We start from the raw sequence: 20,808 nt of genomic DNA, 5'->3' as shown, positions 1-20,808 counted from the left end.
ACTATACATACTTACACAGACACGTAGACTCACGAAGCGAGCAGAGAGTCAACCCCATCTGGCGGAGTCCAGATAGATTCATTCCTTCCCCCAAGGAGCTTTTCCATTCTGCGCCCTGCAGGTCTCTCTGTATTTGCAGGTGGGCAGTTACAACGACGCTCGCCTCATAAGGACAGCAGCTTCTTCTGGTTAGGGTCACGACGTTAACGGCGCGGTTGCATATACACGTTTTTGTTTAAGATGGCGAGGCTATCATTCCCACTCCATTGATAAGCGATCGGCTCGGTGCATCCGACAGCGTGGGTGATGGCAACTACTGTAAGGCGGCACCAACTGACTTGTTGATACACCTTCGTGCCCTACCAAATCCCGAGCTAGGAAGGAATATACGAATACGAAGACTCCTGGTTGTCTATGCAGTACTTGATGCAGAGGAGAGGCTACGACGAACATCAGTAAGGGAGGACGGAGACTAAAGACGCCAGAAACATGACGGTTGACTCCAGAAGGTCGCGCTTCCGCGACCTCCGGACACATTCCAGCACCAAGAAAACACCAGCGGAAGTTATAAACTGCAACAGAGCTCAAATCATATCGCAGTAATATAACACGGATGCAGCGCTGGAGAAGTATTACTCGATTTTCAAGTCTTCACTGGTGAACAACCGAATGCGCTTTGCAACATTGAAGCGTCTGGAAAAAAACCTCTCGGCAGGTCAGGGCCGGCCGCATATCCGCGGAATGGGGAATCCTGGCGCTCATAGGGTTTTCAGCAGCGTCAGATGGGTAGATATTGGTCAGGAATCACCGAACTCAGTCGACGACGAACCTGCCTGCCGAGACTCATTTTCTACGAATACTTTTTAGTGTATGTGTTTAGTTAATCACCCTTCCGGTCCTACAGTCCTGCTCGTTGCAGGCATCCTCGGCGAATGCACTGCTCACCAGAGGCTTTTTCACGCTGTGAGGCCACTCTGTCTGCATCGCAGAGAACTGCCGAAAGAAACTCGACGAAGTTGTCCGTTGCTTATCGTGTCCCCTAAGCATACGATTCGTGGACACTGAAGAAAGGGGTATGCATGCCATCCAGTGACTGGTGTTGAATAGAATTTTTCAATCCCCGAAAACCCAAGACCATTGCCTGCGGCGTGTACCATTCATTATACGTCGCAAACGAACAGGAGATTTGTTTCCTCCCCCAATTCGATTGCGGCGTTGCGAGATACGCTGCATAGACTCAAGCGATGCGCTTCAGCGGGTTGGCGTCAACCGACAAGGCGCCGCAGGTTCAACGAGATACAGCCGAACTGGACGGCTCCACGGCGTCAAGAGCGAAGCTGGATGCTTTAGATACATTCACTGCGTCCGAATCTACTGTCACGCTAGCTCTCGATGTGCGCGCATAGTGTAGCTCCCACCCGCGAACTATGCTACCCTCCTCTTCATAGGTAGCCACACTCACTGCCGCCAAGTTTTCTCCATTTAGGCCATAGCTAATCACTGCATGCAACTCCGGCGGGGCAAACGAACTCAGAGAAAATGAGCGAATAGAGGAAACACCGTAGAACTGCCGCGAGTGTGCTGGGGAAGGGGGGTGGACCGCCTGTGCAGTTCTCGCGGTTGCAGCGCGGCCTCGGACATTCTCTTGCCGTCCTCATGTCAACAGACGCGCCTCAGCGTCTAGCCTGGAGCACCGCCCTTGAATGCCAGATAAGCTGTGCAATTCCTGAGTCCTTTCGAAGCCACTGCACCCAGAAATGGTCTGCCGACAACGCGCGAATTCACTCGTCACCGACGAGCGCTACGCATGCACATGCGCTCCCTTCCGGCAGTTTGTTAACGCGCCCACGGACCGGAAACGCGTCCTTGCTGGATATCTCCTCCTTTTTTCCCACCATAAAGGGGATTTCGCTTGTGAAGTCTCCTCATTCGCTCGTTTGTGTGCCTGTATTTCGTCAAATGCCTCCAGAAGCGCCAGGCAGACTGCTGGTGTGTGCTGTACGCCGACGTGCTTCTCTCCTCGTGTGCCCTGCCTTTGCAACTCGGAACCTCGCCTCTTCTCGACGCCACCTCCTCGCTGATAATATCTTAGTTTCCTTCCCTCTATCGGCTGCTTTGCAGCCGCATTTTGCAGGATTTGTGCGTTCTCACTGTTGCTCCTTCCGCGCCGCGCCGCAGGTTTCGCGGCGTGCCGAAGACCAAACAACCGAGCGAGGCAGCGCCGCCTGCAACTGCGCGTAAAACACACGCTTCCCTCTTCGCTTGCCTCTCCTAGTGCTAACCAGCGCCGACGGAGACTCCTCGATCTCCAGACTGCTTGACTGCAAGCCAGCGAGAGATACAGCTTGCCTGCCGTCTACCATTTTTCTCCGGCAGCCGCGACGCGCGGCTCTGACGCGGCACCGTCCCTCCGCCGCCGCCAGACGACTCGTCGTTCTCTTTCTTCGGGTGCGGCGGAATGCCGCACCGCCCAAAGCAGCTGTGTAAGCATCGCAGGACTTTAACGACACGCCGCCGCCCTCCCTCTGTATTTTGCCGCAGCTCGAGCGCGGCAGAGATTCGCGGGTGAAGCGGAACTTCCGGGGCTCAGCGAGCGAGGAAGCAGTCCGGTTCCCTCGTGGAGGCATGACAAGACTGCGGCAAGTTTGTTTTGAAGGCTTTGCACTATTTCTTTCAAATTCAAGAGGCGTCGCGTGACCCGCTGTCGGCCGCCGTTGTCAACGGTGCCTGACTCTTCCCCGTTGCCGCTTCTTTAGAGGCTTATTCGTCGCTGCGCATCTCGGAGCGAACACGAACGACGCGTGTGTCGCGCGCATCCTTTTTCCATGTGAAAGGAAGAGCGGGAGCGCGCGCGGCGAACCTGGGACGCGGTGCGTGTCGCCTTTTTCCTCTTCGCCTCGCTCGCTCGCCGCGGATATGGTTTGAGCTGAGGAGGCCTCTTCTTCTCCGCTCCCCCCGGTTTTTTCGCCTCACCTGCCTCTCCCTCCTCTCCTGAGCAGGCGACTGCGGCCGCTTCAAAATGGGAGACGGCCCCCTGCGGGAGTGGCTCCTGTCGCCTCCGCCGCGCAGCGCGCCGCCGCCGCTGTCCGGGCGTGAGACGATATGCGAAGGAGCCTCACCTCCCGCCGAGTCTGCGGGAGGCGGGCATGCAGAGTTCGCGCGCCGCGAGTTCTTCGGTACACCTGCGGCGCGTCAGCGCGTGTTGGAGCACCGCAAGCGCCGCGCGAAGAGTTTCTACGGGAACCGAACGATTGGCGAGTTTGGCAGCTTCGTGTACCTTGTCAACCAGATCTTCGGCGCGAGCCTCGTTGCCATTCCCTACGTCTTCAAGGCGAGTGGATACGTTCCCTGCCTCCTGAGCAACGCGTTCACGTGTGTCGTCGCGGCCTTCGCGGCGCTGATGCTCATGCGTGCCATGACCATGATCAAAGGAAACTACGCCTTTCAACAGCGAGTCGAATACGCCGCGTGCGTCGCCTACTTCCTCGGTAAGATCTCGCCCACGCCCTGGGCAGGCAGACCGGAGAGTAAAACCCCGAAGGACAGCGGGCCGACCGCCAGAAAGTGGAGAGGACGTGGGGGGGGGGGGGGGGGGGGGGGGGGACGGGGAGGTAGCGGGGGTGTAGCGGGGGGTCGACAGAGAGTGAGAGCAAAAGGCTCTGAAAGGGTCAGACCGCGCAGCCGTGAGGGACCGAGCCCTGCGGGGCTTTGGGGAGACTGAAGCGACCAATGAAACACGCAGGTAGGCAGGCGACGAGAAGGAAAAACCCAAAAGAACACGTGGAACCCCCAAAGGGCGAGGTCTGCGTGCCGCCCAGTTCCCGACCTGACGCAAAGCGATCGCCTCTCGCTGAGGGCTGCTGCGAGTGCGACGGGTCACAGAGGCACAAAGAGCCACGCCTTCCTAGGGTGAAGGGGGAAAGCACATGCAGGCTGTGCGACTGCGGCGCACTATCTCTTTTTTGTTTCAGGAAAGAAGCGCGCAGGCCTCGTTCAGGTTTCCTTCTACTTCGCCATGCAGGCCATGAACGTGGCGAGCATCGTCGTCGTGAGCCAAGCCATCGACCAGCTCCTCATTCTTTTCGGTGGCTACACTGCAGGTACGTTTTTCCTTCGAAAAGATCGTCTCTCAGCTCTCTGGCTCTCCCGCACGGAGTCGATGCCGCGACGGGCGCAGGTGCCTTCGTGTACAGGCCTGTCGACTGTATTTGCTGAGTTCCTGGCGCCCGCGACGATGGAGCGTGAGTCGAGGGGTGTGCACCATTGTGTATCTGCACTCGGAGGCTCCGCACGCCTCGCGCTGAGGCGGGTCGCTAGGCCTCCCTCTTCGTGCGCCACACGCTTACGGACTTCTCTGCGACCTCTCGTGTGATGGAGGTGGCGCGTGCTTCTCTGCTCTTCTCGATCGAGGCGAGGAAACACGTTCAATCTTCGTCTTGGCGGGTCGCGCGCATCCGTGGGGGCGGCTGCTGCGCGGGAGGCGTTCGTTTTCGGCATGCGTGGCCTAAGTCCCGCGAGCTTGCTCTCTCTTCTTTGGCTCCTTTCTGCTGCCTCTTTTCCCCCCTGTCTTTCCCGCTTGCCTAACCCCAAACGCGTTGTCTAAGAATGCTCAACCTGGAACGTTGATCCTCCTTCTTCATTCTTTTTCGCAGTTCGCGTCGTCCTTTTTGTCCGCGCAGGCCTACAAGTTCACCCTACACTGTGCTTTCGCCTCTACGACGCAGGAGACTACGCGCTCTACTCCGGCGTGGAGATTCCCTCGGCGAGTGGCGTGGGTTCTTCGGCGAGTGCGGATTCGACGTTTTTGTTATCGGCGTCGTCTCTGCTTTCCGCGCTGTCCCCTGCGTCGTCGTCGGCGGCTTTCTCTCCCTCCCCGCCGGTCCCCGCGCCTGCGCCGCTGTATCTCTCGATTACCCTCGGCTACATCATCTGCGCCTGCATCTGTATTCCGCTCTCCACGTGCTCCATGGAAGAAAACATGACCGTGCAGTACGTGTCTTTCACGTTCCTTCTCGTCTCCATCTTCGCCATGTCCTGCTCTGCGGCTGTCAAGCTCTCTGGGCCTTCTCTCTCCCCCTCCCTGTCTGCCTCCGTGTCGCCTCTCCCGCCTCCCTCTCCGCTCTCTCCTTTCGTGTCGCCGCCCTTTCTGAGGGAGGGGACTCCGCCTCCAGCGGCGCCGCCTTTTCCGTCCGCTGCGGTGCCCCTGTCTCCTCGCCCTTCAGCCGGACTCGTGAACGACGACGCGCGCGGATTCGCAGCCGAGGAAGGGCCTCTGGAGACCTTCGCGGCTGCAGACCGGCTGCCTGATGCAGGCGACGAAGAAGGCTTCGCTGGCACAGTCAACCTATCAGAACTCCTACAGAAAAGCGACGACCCTCTCTCCCCTTCCTTCTCTCCAACTTTGTCAACCTCTCCATCTTCTTCACCTCCTCGTTCTTCTTCTCCTTCTCCTTCGCTTTCTGCGGCTGCCTCTCCTCCTTCGTCTGCGGCCTCGTCGGGCATGGGTTCGCCTCCTGAGGCGTCGCCCGCTCTCTCTCCCGCTGTGTCTCCTCCCCGTTTGAGGGCCTCGCAGAGCCCGCAGGGGGCTCCTTCGTCTTCCTTTTCTTCTGCGTCTCCGCCCGACGCCGAGCGCGAGCTCGGGGATTCCCTCCCGTCGTTGCTGACTGCGGCGCTGGTGCACCTGCTGCCTCGCGCGGAGGAGAGCCGCGAGGCGACGGTGCGGGTGGCAGGGGCGCAGGAGACCGGCGGCGCAGCTGCGACAGCAGGCGCCACGCTGAGCCAAGTAGGCGCGGGCCTTGCAGAGGCGAGCGAGCACACGCGCCTCCCCTCGCCGTTCGGAGAGAAAAAGTTCGGGCAGCTCTTCTCCAGCTTCGTCGCCGGCTACTCCTACGTCACAGTAGTCCCCTGCTGGGCGAACGAAATGACTGCAGAAGTCAGAGTAGGTCTCGGTGCAAAGGCGCTTTCACGCGGGGAGCGGACAGAGGGGTGTCGGGGAGACGTGGCGTCCTGCCTCGCAGTGGAGCAGGCGAGCCTCCACGCTCGTTCACGCGGCGCCTCCAAGCCAGATCCCCGCGACACTCCTTCACCGTTTTCGCTTTTATGTCGTGCCTCTCGCTTGGTCCCTAGCCGGAGGCGTGCATACAGTCTTCGCATGTGTACATATATATGTGTGCATATGTATATATATATATATATATGTAAACATATATGCACGTATATATGCATATGTATGTAGATATATGTAGATATACATATGTATGTGAATGTATATGTACATGTGTGTATATATATGGAAGTGAAGGTATTCGGAACCAATGCTGTTTGAGGAGCGAGGTGACAGCGGTGCATGCGTGGGTGGCGTTTTTGGAAATGCGGAGGTGTTTGGAAACGTCTTTTGCAAGGAAGCGTGGATCGCAGCCAAGGGCGCAGAGCAAAGAGGTGCTGGCTGCGGTGCTTTCTCGCGCTGCGGTTTCGCGTCCCCTGTCACGCTCTCAGGGTCGCGGGCGTCGGCAGTTTCCTTTCCTTCCTGTCGGCGGCGGCGTGCCGTACTAGGCAGTTGTACTGCTGGCGTTGCGTCTTCTTCGCTTTCTCGCAGGTGGAACGGGCAGTGTGGGTGAGCAGCGCCTTCTGCTGTCTCATTTACTTCTTCTTCGGTCTTTTGCTCGCGGCGGCGTACCCGAATCTCAACTCTGATAACGTCCTCCAGGTGCGTTTTGAACCGAGTGCGCCGGAGGCCACGCTGAGCGCGTGGCTCCTCCCGCTGCGTCGTCGCCTCATCCTGCCTGTAAACTCCTGGGATCATCCGTCAGCACCCGTTTCGCGTGTGGTTTCTTCGCTCTCTCCCTAGCTTTCCTTCGCGCTGTCTGTATGTCGCTTCTCCACTGTGGGCGTGTGTGTCGCTTTCGAGTCCGCTCCTGCGTGCTGCGGCACTGGCTGTCGCCGTTTTTTTCGCTTCTTCTACGCTTTCCAGTGCGCCTGCGCTCCTCAGATGCTGTCCTCCGTAATGGCATGCGGCGCTGTGGTATCTCCGCGATTTGTGAAGGCCGGCTGGGCGATTCGAGCTTCTTCTTTCGCGAGCTGAGATTCAGGGCCCGTGAGTGCGTCTCTCGCCGTTTTTCCTCTTCTCGGACTTTTCATCTTAACTGCTAGACATTTCAGCCATGTTATTGTTGGAGCTATCCTTGTATTATTCGCTCAGAGTATCGACAATTCTCTGATGACTTACTTGCTGAGTCTTCTACCCTGTTGCTTCTTCTTCTGGCCGCGAACCCCCCTGTGCTTCTTTGTTCCCCTCTTCTGTCGTTCGCTTCGTGATCCGCGTCTCACTCGTTTGTTAGGCTCTCGATTGAGTTTTTTTTCCTTTTTACCTAGGAGATGCTGAGCGATCCCTCGACGCCGCTCTTTGCCCACGTCGCCATCTACATCTTTGATTTGTTCACGATTCTGCCAGGTGAGTTCTTTTGGTTTTTCTTTTCCACAGGGGTGCATGCGGGGAGTGCAACGGTTGATCAGTGACGGCGCGACGCCTTCCTTCTCGTTCGGGCAGGCGGCCGATTAATTATCGCGATTGAGTCTCTCGCCGCCTCTTTTCAAACTGTTGCGTACTTCTTTGCACAAGCCGAAGAAGCCCTACGTGTATATTTGAGAGCATAGACTGGGCGTTTCAGTCTGATTTCCGCGCGCTTCGCCTCACGCGATTCCTGCTTTTTGCCAGGCATCCTGGTCTACTGCATCGCCACGCGATACAACCTCGTCAACAGCGGTTTTTGCACGCGGCGCAACGCCTTCTGGATCGGAGTCGCTGCGCCCTTTGCCGTCTCCTGGCTTCTCATGAACAACACCTACTTCTCAGGTGGGATGCGATGGAGGATGCGCAGACTAAAACCTCTTTGGTCCTCTGTAAACGCGTGCTTCATGCTCGAGGGAGCGCGCCTGGCGGCAAAACGTCTTCCTCTCCATACGCGTTTGCATTATCCAACTACATACGTATATATATATATATATATATTTTAATGTATATACGTCTGAATGCATGCGCCTGAGAGGAGGCCACAGGGTTGCGGCTGGAGTCGCAGTAGATCGCGGTGTGAGGAACGCGGTCTGAGCCGCATCGCGGCCTGAGCCTCGGTAGTTTTCTTGTGTTTTTCATGTGCGTCGTGTCTCCTCCTGCATGCAGTGTGTGGTGTCCTCCTTCGTTCCACCGGCCTCGTCTCGCTCTTTCGAGTGTTGTGTTTTTCTCTTGTCTTTTTGCAAGCGCGGGAAGGCGTATGTGCCTGTTGTTTGCCTTCGCCCCGCTGTGGACGGGTCTCGCGTGCGGCGTCTTTTCGGTTCAGGGCTGCTCACGTGGTCGTCTCTCTTCTTCTCGCTCATGTGCAACTTCATCGCGCCGATAGGCGTGTACATCCTCGCCTGCACGAAGCTGCCGCCCCTTCAGCGGAACCTCCAGGGCAAAAGAGGCAAAGTCCTCTTCAATCCGCGCGTTCGCCGGAACGTCCAGGTGCGTCTCGCGAGCGCAGCTCCCTCAGAACAGACAACCGGCTGTGTGGGGCGGAGTGCCCGCACACAGCGCTTGTTTCGATCGGTTTAGTTTGCTTCGTTGTCCCGTGCGACGAGCTACGGCCTCGCACTCGCATGCGAACAAGAGAGACGCCCCACTGGCGAAGCGAAGGTTGCGGAAGGGGGTGCGCGAGTCGCAACCGTCTGGGGATTCCCAGGGAGGCTTGAGCGAGGCGGGGCAGAGGCGTCTGCGATGCACACGACGCATGCTGTTTCATTCCAATAATATGAATAATTCATGACATATATGTATATAACTCCGTATAGGGCATGCAGGGAGGCGACCTGCCTCTCTCAATTCAGCGCCTTGCTCTTCCTCACGTGTTCACAGTGTATACTTGTATGAGTTTGCGTTACAGCATTCGCATCTGTAAGCGCTGCTAGAGGCTTGTGGCGGCGCTCTCTAGCGCGAATCTCGCGTGGACTGGCGACTTCGTGCTTCTGCGTTCCCATGTTTTCCCTTCGGCTCGTCGGTGGCGTGCGCAGGGCGCAGGGGGGTCGGCGGCGAGCGCCGATCAGGTGCGGCTGTCGCTGCTGCAGTGGCTGCGATCGACGCTGCAGGAGGAAGCGAAGACAGGTGACCTAGATCCTCATCTTTTGCATCTTCTTCTATCCCCGTCGACCGTCCCTGGGCTCGCGGTCTCGGATCTCCCCGCCCCTCCCCCCGCAGTCCTCGACGAGCGCATGCACTTCCCGCCCGTGCCGGAGACCTTTCCAGAGGCGTCGTTCGAGGGCGGTCGCCACTCAGACTCTCTCCTCTCCTCGCACCCGCGCAGCGCGTGGCTGGCGGAGGAAGCCGCGACGGCCGCGGTCGCGGCGGCGGCGCTGCAGATGCGGGGCGGCGGCGGCCTCCCGACGCTCGGTTACGGATACGCGCGCAGCCAGCGTAAGCGCAAGCCGCCTGGCAGAGACGCAGGACAGAGAGCGCGGGGGGTTGCGGCATATCGCGACAAGTCGAGAAAAAACGGAAAAACGATCCGTGAGAGATCGGGAATCTGAAACCGGGGGGACAACGACGCCCTGCGGTAGGGGGGGGGAGAGGGAGGGACAGGAGCACGGGAAGGACGCGCCACAGCCGAGTGGAGGATAGGCGCCCGGGCGAGGAGTGGACTCGAGGATCTGGTATCGCGGAAAGTCGAATAGGGCAGAGGGGACAGTAGGGAGGAGCCTTAGACGCACTCGTGCTGCCTCAGGTTCGCGACAGATACATGGGAAGTTGCTCGATTTCGCAGCAGCTCGCGGCTGCTCCGGGCAGTGGTGTCGGAAGAATAAGCGCATCTTTGCAGGGGCGCGTTGCGTTGCTTTCTCTGTGTGCGTGTTTTTGCAGGCCTGGGGGCCTCTCGCCTTCATTCGCTGTCTCCGCCGGACAGCGAAGAGACGCTTCCGTTTCTGTTTACCTGTGGGGTGAGCACGCCGCGCGACTGTCGGTCGACGCTGTCCTCGGCGTTTATGAGCGGCCGCAGCACGCCGGGCTCGTTTCCGCGAAACCCTTCGTTCTCGCCGCCGTTCTCGCCTCCGTTCTCGCACGTCTCTCCGGCTTGTGCCCCGCGCGGAGCCATGCGAAAGTTCTCCTCGCTGTCCCTCGCACTCTCGTCGCCCCAGCGGTCGCCACCGCTGCTGGCGCTCGGCTCAGCGCCGGTCGTGCCCGCGGTCGTGCGGCTGGAGCGGCGTCGCGACGAGACACACAGCGAGCGACTCGAGGAAGGGCTCGATGCCGAAGAAGAAGCAGACGTGCTCGCGCTGCTGCCTGAGAGGTTGCCCTCGGGCGCGCTGGGAGGCGCGGCGCTTATGGGTCGCAACAGGAGCCGCAGGCTCGGATTCAGAGATCCGGATGGGGTGAGAGCGAAGCCGGTCTACCGGCGCGCGTGGTCCCTGCCCCCGCCCTCTCCCCAGAGACAGCTCGCGCGCCGCGCGTCAGCAGAGGGACGCGCGATTCTCGAGGAAGTCGACCTGCGCCTGCGACGCCACCTCGCCGCCCAGCAAGCGGCCGCAGAGGCGGGCAGAAGGCGATGCCTGTGCGTCGGTGAGGCGGGCGCAGACCGGGGCAGATCGCGCGACGACGAGGTCGAGGAGGCGGGCGCCCCGGTGGGCGAGGGCGGGGGCACTGCGCGGACTGTCTCTTGCGCCGGCGCGACGGCGCCGTCGCGCCAGGGGTCTGACGCGTCCTCTCCCGAGTGGCTCCAACAGGCCTTCGCGGCCTCGACGGCGGCGGCACCGGTCGCGGACCGGCTGCGGTCTGCGCCTTCCCAGTCGTTCGCACACCGCGTGCTGCGCGGAACGAGTGAGACGATGTTTCGCTTCATCAGCGACGAAATGCCGTCTGAACGGTCGGCGCCGCCCGAGCGCGGCGGCGCGCGGCGCGCCGAGGACCGGCGCGACTCCAGCGACGCGGGCGTCTTCCGCGTCGCGGGATTACCCACCCTGGTGGGGGGCGGAGGCTGCGTCGCGGCCGAGGCGTCGCAGGATGAGCCCGAAGTCGCCGAGTGCGTGACGCGCGACGTCGATGACGACGCCGCATCAATCCGTGCGCAGCTGGAGCTGCCCAAGTTCCTTCTTCTCCACGCGGACGAAGTCGAGAAGAACGTGTGGCTCATGTCCCTCGAGGGCGGAGGGCTCGAGGACCCTGGCTGGCGCGCGACGCTCGCCGGACAGAGACGCCGTTCCCTCTCCGAAGAAGCAGACGACGCGACCCGATGCACGCAACGGCGCAACACAGTGCAGGGTGCCGCCTTCGCGCGGCCTTACCACGCGGACGCGGGGCCTGCAGGCGGGGGGCGGCACTTCAGCGACAGCGGCGAGAGGACGCGGACGCGAAGCCGAACGCTCCATCCGCGATTCGTCGATGCCGACGAGGACGAAGGCGACGGCCGCGCCCTCCTCAGCGGAGGCGGCGGCGCGCCTGCACCCTGGCGGGGGCGCTCGCACAGCCTTGGCGATTACGGCAGCTCCGCCGCGGGCGAAGACTCCGCCGAGGGACTTCCCGGCTGTCCCGCGCTTGCGAAAAAGGCGCGCTTTCCAGGGGAGCAGGAAGCATCCGAAGGCCTGACCTCGCTCGCCGCAGCTCTCCCTGCTGCGGACAGCAAGGAAGCCGGGCACGACGCCCCAACGCGACGAGACGGCGGGGCGGCACCAGAGGCGCTCGAAGCCTCCTTTTCGGCCGGGAGCCGCGGACCCGTGGGGGGCAGCGAGCGCGAGTCTGCCGGCCCCCTCGCCCGCACGACCGACCTCGCCGCTGCGACCGCGGTCGGCGGCGATGCTCCGCAGGAGCCCCGCGCGCCCGAAGGGACGACGCCGAGGACCGGGGGGGCGCCTGAGGCAGGCACGCGCGAGAGCGCGCGAGGTTCGCCCGCGCTTTGGCAGGAGAAGGGCGAACGCGCAGCACGCCTAAGCGGCAACCGGTTGCCTTCCTTTTTTCTGCGCAGCTCGTCTTTCGCGGGGAATGGAGGCCGGCACGCGGCTCCCGGGTTGAGCCGCACGAGCGCGTTCCGAAGCGAGGGCCTCGTCTCGCCGGAACCGTGCGCGCTTTCTGCGTGCAAGGCCTTCCCGGCGCTGGCCTGCCCCGGGCGCGAGGCCGTGCGGTCTCCGTCGCCCTCGTTTCCAACTGAGTCAGGCAGTCTCCACAGCGCCGCAGTCCCTCAGTACGCGCCTACGTGTGCATCGGTCCCTTCTCCGCTCCTCGGCGCCTCGGGCGCGAGGGTCGTCGTGGACACGCCGCCGCCGTCTCGTGTCGCGTCTCCCCTCCTCATGGCCGCGCGCGCGCAGTCTCTGGGAACGCAACTCTCGCTGACCTCGTCGGCGCCGCTCGCGTTGGCGTCTCCGGGTCCCCAGGGGTCTTTTCCCGAGCTCGCCGTCCGGCGCACGCTGTCATGTGTGGCGGTGGGGGTAGGCACGGGCGCGGGAGAGGCCCGGAGCGCGTCGGGCGCCTGGGGCGAGCGGCGCGCGGCCCTGCGGTCGTTCGCCTCGCTGTCCGACCCGCGAAGCCGCGGCCTCGGTGAATCGCCTTTTTGCAGGTCGGCGACGGTACAGTTCGGCGGAGGCGAGCGGCGCCTCGAGCGCGGCGCGTTCCTCCGGGGCAGCCGCGTCCGGGGGTCGTCGCGCCCCTCCTCCGCGACGTGTGGGGCGTCCTCGCTGCTACTGCCGAGAGAGAACTCTGTGGAGCGTCTGGGCATCGGCAAGCGGGGAAAAGAAGTTCTGCTGCAGCAGCAGGAGCAGTGGTTCCACCAGCAGCGCGCACTGCGGAAGCGATTCTCCTCGCTCGCGTGCGGACGCAGCGGCTTCTTCTGCGACCGGCCGGGCGTCCTCGGCCCCCAGCCGTCGCTGTCGTCGTGGACGCGACCTGTCAAACTGAACTCGGCGCCGCCGCCCGCGCTCCAGCGGCTCTGCTCCTTCCGGGCGCTCTCGCCGCCCGCGCCCGCATCGCGCGACTTCTCCGAGGCATTCCTCGCGGTCGAGGGCCTGGAGGCGCCGCTGCTGCTTCGGCGACTGAAGGAGCGGAAGAAAGCCGCGGCCGATGCGGAGAAAGTGCGCCGCGAGACCTCGCGCTCGTCTTCAACCTCCCTCTCCCTCATCCCGTCCTACGCGTCCTTTGCCTCGCCGCAGCGCGCCTTCTCACTGCAGCGCGCGGGGGACGCAGACGGCGCGCAGTCGCCCTTCCCCTGGTGGGGGGGTCGGAGGGAGGAAGAGGAGGACGAGTTGGAGCCCGGAACGGGATGGCGCCGAGGCGGCGGCTTCAGCCTGAGACGCTCAGTCAGCGTCCACGCACCTGCGAAGCACAGTGCGCTGACGACGGACGAGCGCGAGGACCACAGATGGACGCTCTACCGCGGCTCCAGCGCCCGGCAGGTCGCCAACCTCTTCGGTAGAGACAAGACGCAGCTGGCTGATGTGCTCACTGGCCTTCGAGGCGGGGAGCGAGACAGCGACGCCTGCGACAAGGCTCCTGCGGCGGGCGCTGAGCGCAGGCAAGCAGCCGAACCAGACGCCTCGGCGCGTGCAGGGGAGAGTCGCCACAGAGAGAGCGAGCGCGAGGGGGTAGGCGACACGGGGGGGGACGAGCTGCAGGGCCCCGAAGGAGGCGGTCTGCGACGATCCGCGACTGTTCGCCTTCCGGGAGACTCTGAGGGGCCATCATCATCATGTGCCGCGTGGTCGCGAGAGAGAAGGCGCCGTTTTTCCGAGGGGGAACCAGCGCAGGGTGACGCATTGCTCGCGTCGCCGAGCGGTCATCCTCGGCATGCGCTTTCGTCTCCGCCAGGCGCGCTGGCTGCTGGTTCTAGAAGCACAGGGGGAGTCTCCTTTGCTGACTCGGAGTCAGTCTCAGGCCCTCTCTCCGCCAGTGTCTCCTGCTGCACGCCCATCTCCTCGATGTTCTACTCTCCGCGGTCGTCCATGACGGAGACAAGCCCTCCAGGCGTCTGCCGCGCCTCTCACCCACTGTCCGCGTCGCCCTACGGCCTCGAACGCATTCCCTCTTCGCAGATTTCGTCCTTCGCCTCTTCGCGCTCTTCCTCGCGTCTGCTGTCGTCTTCGCCGTCTACATTTCTCCTTTCGCAACTAGCGGAAAAAGCTGACGAGACGGGTCTGCCGCGCGCACAGGAGGCGAGGTGCCCAGACTCGGGAGACAAAGCGGGGAGTTGGATGGAGGAGATGGGCGCGAAGCAGCTCTCAACTCTGTCGCGCTCCTTCTCGTCGCCGGATCGCGGTGGAGCCCCTCGGTCATCGGCAGAAAACCAGAGACGGGGCCTGGAGGAAGATCGGCGGCTTTCATCGCTTGCTGCTTCGCTTTACAGGCGGTGCAGCGAAGAGCGAAGAGGAGACGCATGCGAGCGTGGGGACGCTTCCAGGGAATTTGAAAGAGAGGGGGGGAGACAAGAAGCGGAAGGAGAGACCGGAGAGAAGAGAGATGAAGCGGCGTCCGCTGGCTCCTCACTTTTCGATGGGAAAGCGGCGGAGACGCGGCCCCTGTCGCGCACCGACGCGCGACGGGAGACGAGGTTCGAGAGCCACGAGGCGGACAAGGGTCCGGAGCCTGTGCTTGCGTCTGCTGCGTTCAAGCGGGAAAGAAAACGCGTGGCGACGCTCTCGCAGACGTCGTCTTCGCTGCCGTCGCGGAACGCCTCGCCGCCGGTCACGTCTTCAGGGGCGCGGACGCCTGCCAGGCGAGGCTCGCCTTCGCTGCACCTTTTCCGCTGGATTTCCTCGTCTCCCTCGTCGTCTTTTTCGTCTGCGTGGCGCGTGTTCCGGAGTCTGCAGAACGAAGACGAGTGGAGCAAGAAGCGGGCGCCGCTGCTGGCGGAGTGCGAGCGCGAAGAGGAGCGCGGCAGAGAGCAAAGCGAAGAAGAAACCCGAGGATGGAGCGGCGCCGGCGGAGCGAGAGAGGCGCCCAGCGGCCCGCGCCCGCGCAGTCGTGTCCGCTACGCGTTCACCGCCTCGCAAGAAGAGCAAGAAGAGGATACAGAGAGCTGCAGCGACGGCAGGGCGACGCCGAGCGCGAGCGGGCAGCATCCGCAAGGAGGACGCGCCAGCTTGCCTTCGCACCTCAACGCGCGCGCGGAGGAAGGGGAGCAAACCAAGCCGCAGGCGCCTCGTTTTTCACCTCCTCAAGCCGAACCTGCTCAGCCCTTTCCGCAGAGAAGAAGGGGGAAAATGGCCACAGTCTGCCTGCGACCCTCAGCCGCGGCGGCTCGCGGCGAAAGAGGCGACGGCGAGCCCGAGGCAGGCCCGGCCGAGAGAGAGCAGAGGGGTGCGGGAGACCGGGGTCGCGAGACACACAAGGACGCAGACCTAGAAGAAGGAAAAGCCGTCGTCTCTCGCGTCGACCCCTATGCGTCTCTCCCCACCATCCAGGTAAGCGGCAGGCCCTTCGCCACGCGCGGCGTCTCAGTCATCACACGCCAGACGCAAGTGCGCTCAAGGAGACCCTCCTCAGAAAGCAGCTCTGCATCGGGGGAGGGGAGGGCGGGGGAGGGGGGGGGGTCGGCTCTCCTGTCGCCTCATCTTCTTCCTCGCGTCAGTGCGTGACTTGTTTCTTTCGCAGCCCACGCCCTATATATATATATATATATATATATATATATATATATATATATATATATATATATGCATATGTTGCATACGCGTATATGTACTGAGGTTGCGTGCATGTTGAATCTCTTCGATCTGTGCTTTGTGGAGAGTGTCTTTTGGCTCGGGCGTTTGGCTGCATTTTAGTTCACGCCTGTGGCTGTCCTCGAGGCCGGCTGCAGTGATGCGACACGTTCTCATCGCAGCGTTCTCAGGCCATGAGACCTGGAAGTTTGTATTATGAGCAGCCAGTTCCACAGCGCCTGTGCTGTGTGCAACTTGGTTGAGGCTGTCTGCGGATGTGCGCGGCTCCCTGTGTTGCATCATTGGCGCGACGTTCTTTGTTGCACGCGTTCGTCGAGTGTTTGTGTACGCTTTTCTCAGGTGACGTTCGCAGAGGACGCAGCTGTGTCGGGCTACGAAGACGCGCTGGCTGTCGACGAGGACGTGCTGACAGGCGACCTCCTCCCGATTAAGATTCACGTTTACCCCACAGCGTTTCTCCGCAACAAGCATATCGAGTTGTCCGTCTCCATTCTCGCGTCGGTGCTCTTGTGTGCTTGTGCCAGTCTCACGTACCAGCTCATTTGGGGCGAAGAAAATTGACGATTAAGAATGCAGTCCTAATGCAGCGCACGCATAGCCCGTCCGCGGGGTGTTCGCGGCGCCTCATGCCTCCGTGCGAGGCCGCGCGACACATGCCATCTCCAGTGCGTGCCCACTTTTCAACGCATGCAGATGCTCGTCGACGAGGAAACGAAGATTTGTTGGTGTTTCCCTCTGCAGCGTGGTTCCTTGAACCACGCGTGATGGACGCGTGTCTGTGCGAGCCGCTCCCTTGTCGAAAAGGGGGGCCACGTCTGTTTTTGCAAAAACTAATGGCGAGGGGGACGCACGTGCATGCATGCGCATGCTCATAAACGCATTGGGATCTTATCGGTGTTTGCGTATTCTCATGGAGACACGACCGCGGACCCGGCGGTTTGGCATTCCGTCTTCCCTGGCGGGGAGGGGGGGGGCGTTCCAGTCATGGAACGAGTTTCATCTGCACATCCCCAGGTGGCATGCTTTTCTTGACTCCGACGTATTGGAAAATCGGTCCGTGCACAGTGGCAGGTCATTCGTTTTTTAGACAGAGCTCTTTTTTCTGTTCAATCAAGAACGCGCTCCAGCAGACTTCGCGTCGAGCTCTCGGCGGAGCCCGATGCATGCGGCAATGTGTGCATGAAGGCTCTCCAGTCGCAAAGCGTGGGCGGGCATCTCTGTGGAGCTACAGCACTCACCCTAGACAAACACGATACACGTTGCAGCACTCGAAAAGAAGCATGGGTGAGTGGAGCCAGAGAAGCCGGGCCGCGAGCAGAAAAATGAGGGTGAAGCTGATACGCACGGGCACGAACAAGAGATGGCGCCAAGCGAGGCCGTCGAAGGGTAGGTGCCAATATTGACCGAGCAAACAAACCCGACAAAGCACAATACACCAGTGATGTGAGAGACAGATAATAGCACAGATACAAGGTACGCGATCCGGATACAAAAAACACGTTTCCCAGACACCACACCAGCGAGGATCGCACGAAAGAGAGGAGCAGAGCGGAGACGACGGAAAGGACACACAAAAGTGAAATGAAGCGGCAGATCTGGAATGCGGCGTCGAACTAGGCAGACGTGGGATGAGGAGGGCACTGCCAAGTGACATGTTTTCAGTGCAGCCACACGCCTCTGGCTGAGAGCCTGACTATTTTCGTGTGTCGACCGTGGGTGTTCTTGCCCTGTGAGGAACTTCAGAGCCAGTCCTCCGCTGACATCAAGAATCCGAGACAGTTGGGCCGTGCCGATGTAGGGACTGTTCGCACTTCGCACAAAACACCCGTGAGAGAAGCGTGGCACGACAATACGGCGACAGAGATGGCTGGTGGTAACCGGACGCCAGTGTGGGCGTGCTGAACACTGGTTCACGCTTCCTGGGATCGCACTTCCTCCTCTTTTTTGTCTCAAACGTGTCCGCATGTACAGCAGCGAAGAAGGGAGGTTGCACACACGGTGTTAGTCCTATGAACTTTCTCCGCGTTGTGTGTGTGCGATACGGTAGTTGTAGCCGTGGTGCGCATATCTGTTCACACACCCCGCCGTTTGCAAGACAGCGTAGCTCTGTCGTGTCACTGAGTTGTATTTCACGCGGCGGCGACGCTCTTCGGTTTCTGCCTTCGGTTGCCAGCGCGCTTTACGACTGCCGGTCGGGACGTGTGCGTGCAAACGGGATCAACTCAGCTTCTGTATGCGCGCCTACAAGAGAGCCACGGATGTATATGCATGAAAACAATACTGGGCGTGGGTTTTCTACATGTCGGGCGAGCTCCAAGGGGGAGGCCGGATTACGATGATCGGCGCTATACAGGGAGGAAGAAATTATCCCTGTTGTTTCGTTCGAGAAGTGGAGCGATACCAGCAATGTTAAGGACCGCTGTTCACGGGGAAGCAAGGGGGGATAGGGCATGCTGACCGGTGCGTTCACATGGAGAAACAAGGTGAAACGCACCCAGACTGCATGGAGGAGCTATATGTGTAGTCCATACAGGGCACTGGGCCACAAACTGCATGATCAAGAGCTTCCTGTATCATGCGCTTTCGCTTGCAGCTTCGGCAACACCACACAGTCACGACAATGAGCATTGTGACCAGAAGACCACCAGCGACACCGATAGCAATGAACGCAATAAGCTGCCAGTTCATGACAGCTTCTCCTCCTCCAGCGGCCATGGTGAAAGACGACAGAAACGACTCGCAAGTAAAGTTCTGAGAGGCGAAACACGGTCCGTCTTCTTTGAGCACGCCCTCGCAGGCAAGCGGAGAACTAATGAGGATCTAGCCACTCCGTGTGTGGAGAAAAAAAAAGAAGCCCTCAAGATGACGAATACAGAAATACTCAATCGCACCAGAGCCAGCCGTATGAAAGCTGTGCTGATCTCCCTTGTGGACTGGTGAGGACCACGTATGCGGGGAGGGTTTTGCAACCACAAAGGACGACATATGCCACAGAGACTGAAATTGAGAGGCTCTAGATGGTGTGGAAAAAGGAGCGGACTCCTCAAGAGGTTTTCTTGACACAATAAGGCGCTCGGTAGGATTTGAAGGGAGGCTTTGGAGCCTCCGTTTGTTCCGCAAACGAATTTTTCCCGCCTGGCGCCTAGGGTTCTGAAGAGCTTTCGCTTATAAGAGGAGCGGTGTTTGGGGGCCTCTCTTGTATCTCAAATACAAAAATGAAGCCCGAACAGCCTGCCTCTTCTGCATACCGTTTCGCAGAGAAAGGAAAGCAACCCGCTGAAAGGAAAGGGCTGAATGTGGGAGAGATCTCCTGGGGCCTGAGCTTTTCAGCGCTTGCTTGCACGTGTGCCCCAAGAAAACGCGCTCAGGAAGATTTCCCCTGCACCCGAGCCTATTTTTTTCTCACTTGTATGGGCTCCTAAACAAGAGAAATAGAGACCTACGGATCGCGCATGCGCGGTATATCTGATGCGTTTCCGCGTTGAAGAGAAACGGGCTAGAGTCTGTCGCGGTACAGGAACATGTGTGAGACATCCAGTGGCTCGTGTTCACGAAGGAAATAAAGAACTCTGTCCTGAGACACGTCATTAAAGGCACACCTCTCTAGGCGAAAGATGAGCCCTTCTTTCGTTCGTTGAGGTAACCCCAGCCTGACAAACCTGCTGGAGACGAAATGCCTACATACTCGTGCGCATAGGCTCTACCTCGAACAGAAGACGTTTGCAGATCTCTCGGTTGTCCTTAATAGCCATCAATGACGAAGAATTGGGAGACAGAGGCCTGTTTGCTACTGGCGTGCCGTGAGCGTTAATCCTGTGCTGTGTCGTCGCCCCCAAACTACAACGACGAGGGGCCCCTCGCTACTGGTAGCCTTCGCACGTTTTTTTGAACAGGGGATGAGGAACCCCTCTAAACCTAGACAAACAAAAACCGCAAAAAACTTGAAACCCATCCCTTTGAGCACCAGTGCTTGACACTCTTGCGTATGACCCAACCCTCTCTGAGAAGCCGAAGTGGCGTGTACGCAGAACGCCCATGAAATTGACTTTTCCAAAATAGATCTTGAAGAGTGTACGGAGGACAAAACGACACAGGGCGACTGCCGGAAAGCCACAGTTTAGGATGAGGGCGCGCTTCATGCTTTGCAAAAAATATACGTGACAATACCGGCGTAGCGTTAATCAGAGTGCGGGAACGGACGAAAAGGGAGTGCGAAGGGCAGTTTCTGCTTTGGATTTATAGAACAGAAAGATCCCGCGCGCGAATATGAGGCGTAGCGTTCACGATATCTCAAATGGCGGTAATGGAAAGCCTTGTCGCGGACACGGGAGTCCAGACAGAAAAGGTGAGAGCAGCAGTCGCAGCACGTGCCGCATACCACGGACACCGAGTTGCGGTCGAGAAAGTTACCAGAAAACGACACTCGCTCCCTGCAAGCCACAGTGAATATGCTGATGAGACACTGGTCCATCGAATGTATACTTGTTCTGCCTCATCGCTGCCTTGACCTCACTCGTACCCACTAGCTTGTTACGGACATCCGAAACCACACTAACAGAGAGACGATACAGTGATCAGACGTATGCCAATGATACAGATACTTCTGCCTCTTCTCTTGACTTCACGTATCCCCGTTGGTTTTGGCGAGGCAAGTCCACAGGCCTCTGAACCAGCGTTGCTCGGTTCCGGACTGTAGCAACTTTATCGAACCAAATGCCGAGGCATATATCCGCTGCGATTAACGGCTCTACGCGTCCGCGCCCGCGATTCGTTTTGCCACTCCGGTCTTAGAGAGAATAGTTCTTGCACATGATGAAATGCAGCCTCACACAACGCCGTACACAGCAAAGCATATCCCTCGGACCTCTGAACTAGCGCTCCGTTGACTGTGGATCTGATCGAAGTGACTTGCGAAGGCGGGCTACCTATTGTTCGCTGAATGTCACCAGAGACCGACCGGCATTTGCGCTCTTATCTCGAGAGAGCCACAACTGATGCACGTCGGAGGAAGGCCGCGGTTGTCGAGATACAGCACGTGTTCACAACGCCACGCGCTCGAAAACGTGTCTGTGGACCGAGCGTTGCTCTCTGCATTCAGGTGAGCATAGGTTTCTCCAGAGCCCCACTGTTCACATGTGGCACGCG

At 60.1% G+C, this 20,808-nt stretch overlaps 1 protein-coding gene across 1 annotated transcript; it reads left to right on the top strand.

Moving 5' to 3' along the window:
* Nucleotides 1-3,019: 3,019 nt before the first annotated feature.
* BESB_017660 (uncharacterized protein) lies at nucleotides 3,020-16,224 on the top strand (the record flags this gene model as incomplete). The annotated part of the gene is made up of 10 exons (XM_029360481.1): nucleotides 3,020-3,488; nucleotides 3,972-4,100; nucleotides 4,653-5,938; nucleotides 6,596-6,706; nucleotides 7,372-7,450; nucleotides 7,715-7,852; nucleotides 8,334-8,497; nucleotides 9,043-9,442; nucleotides 9,884-15,402; nucleotides 16,003-16,224. 10 exons carry the CDS (start codon nucleotides 3,020-3,022, stop codon nucleotides 16,222-16,224), a joined length of 8,517 nt encoding a protein of 2,838 aa, XP_029216457.1.
* Nucleotides 16,225-20,808: the final 4,584 nt, after the last annotated feature.

This window comes from Besnoitia besnoiti, chromosome X (assembly GCF_002563875.1).
Source record: "Besnoitia besnoiti strain Bb-Ger1 chromosome X, whole genome shotgun sequence".
In the NCBI taxonomy this organism is placed as follows: domain Eukaryota; phylum Apicomplexa; class Conoidasida; order Eucoccidiorida; family Sarcocystidae; genus Besnoitia; species Besnoitia besnoiti.
This window is presented reverse-complemented; position numbering and strand designations above follow the sequence as displayed.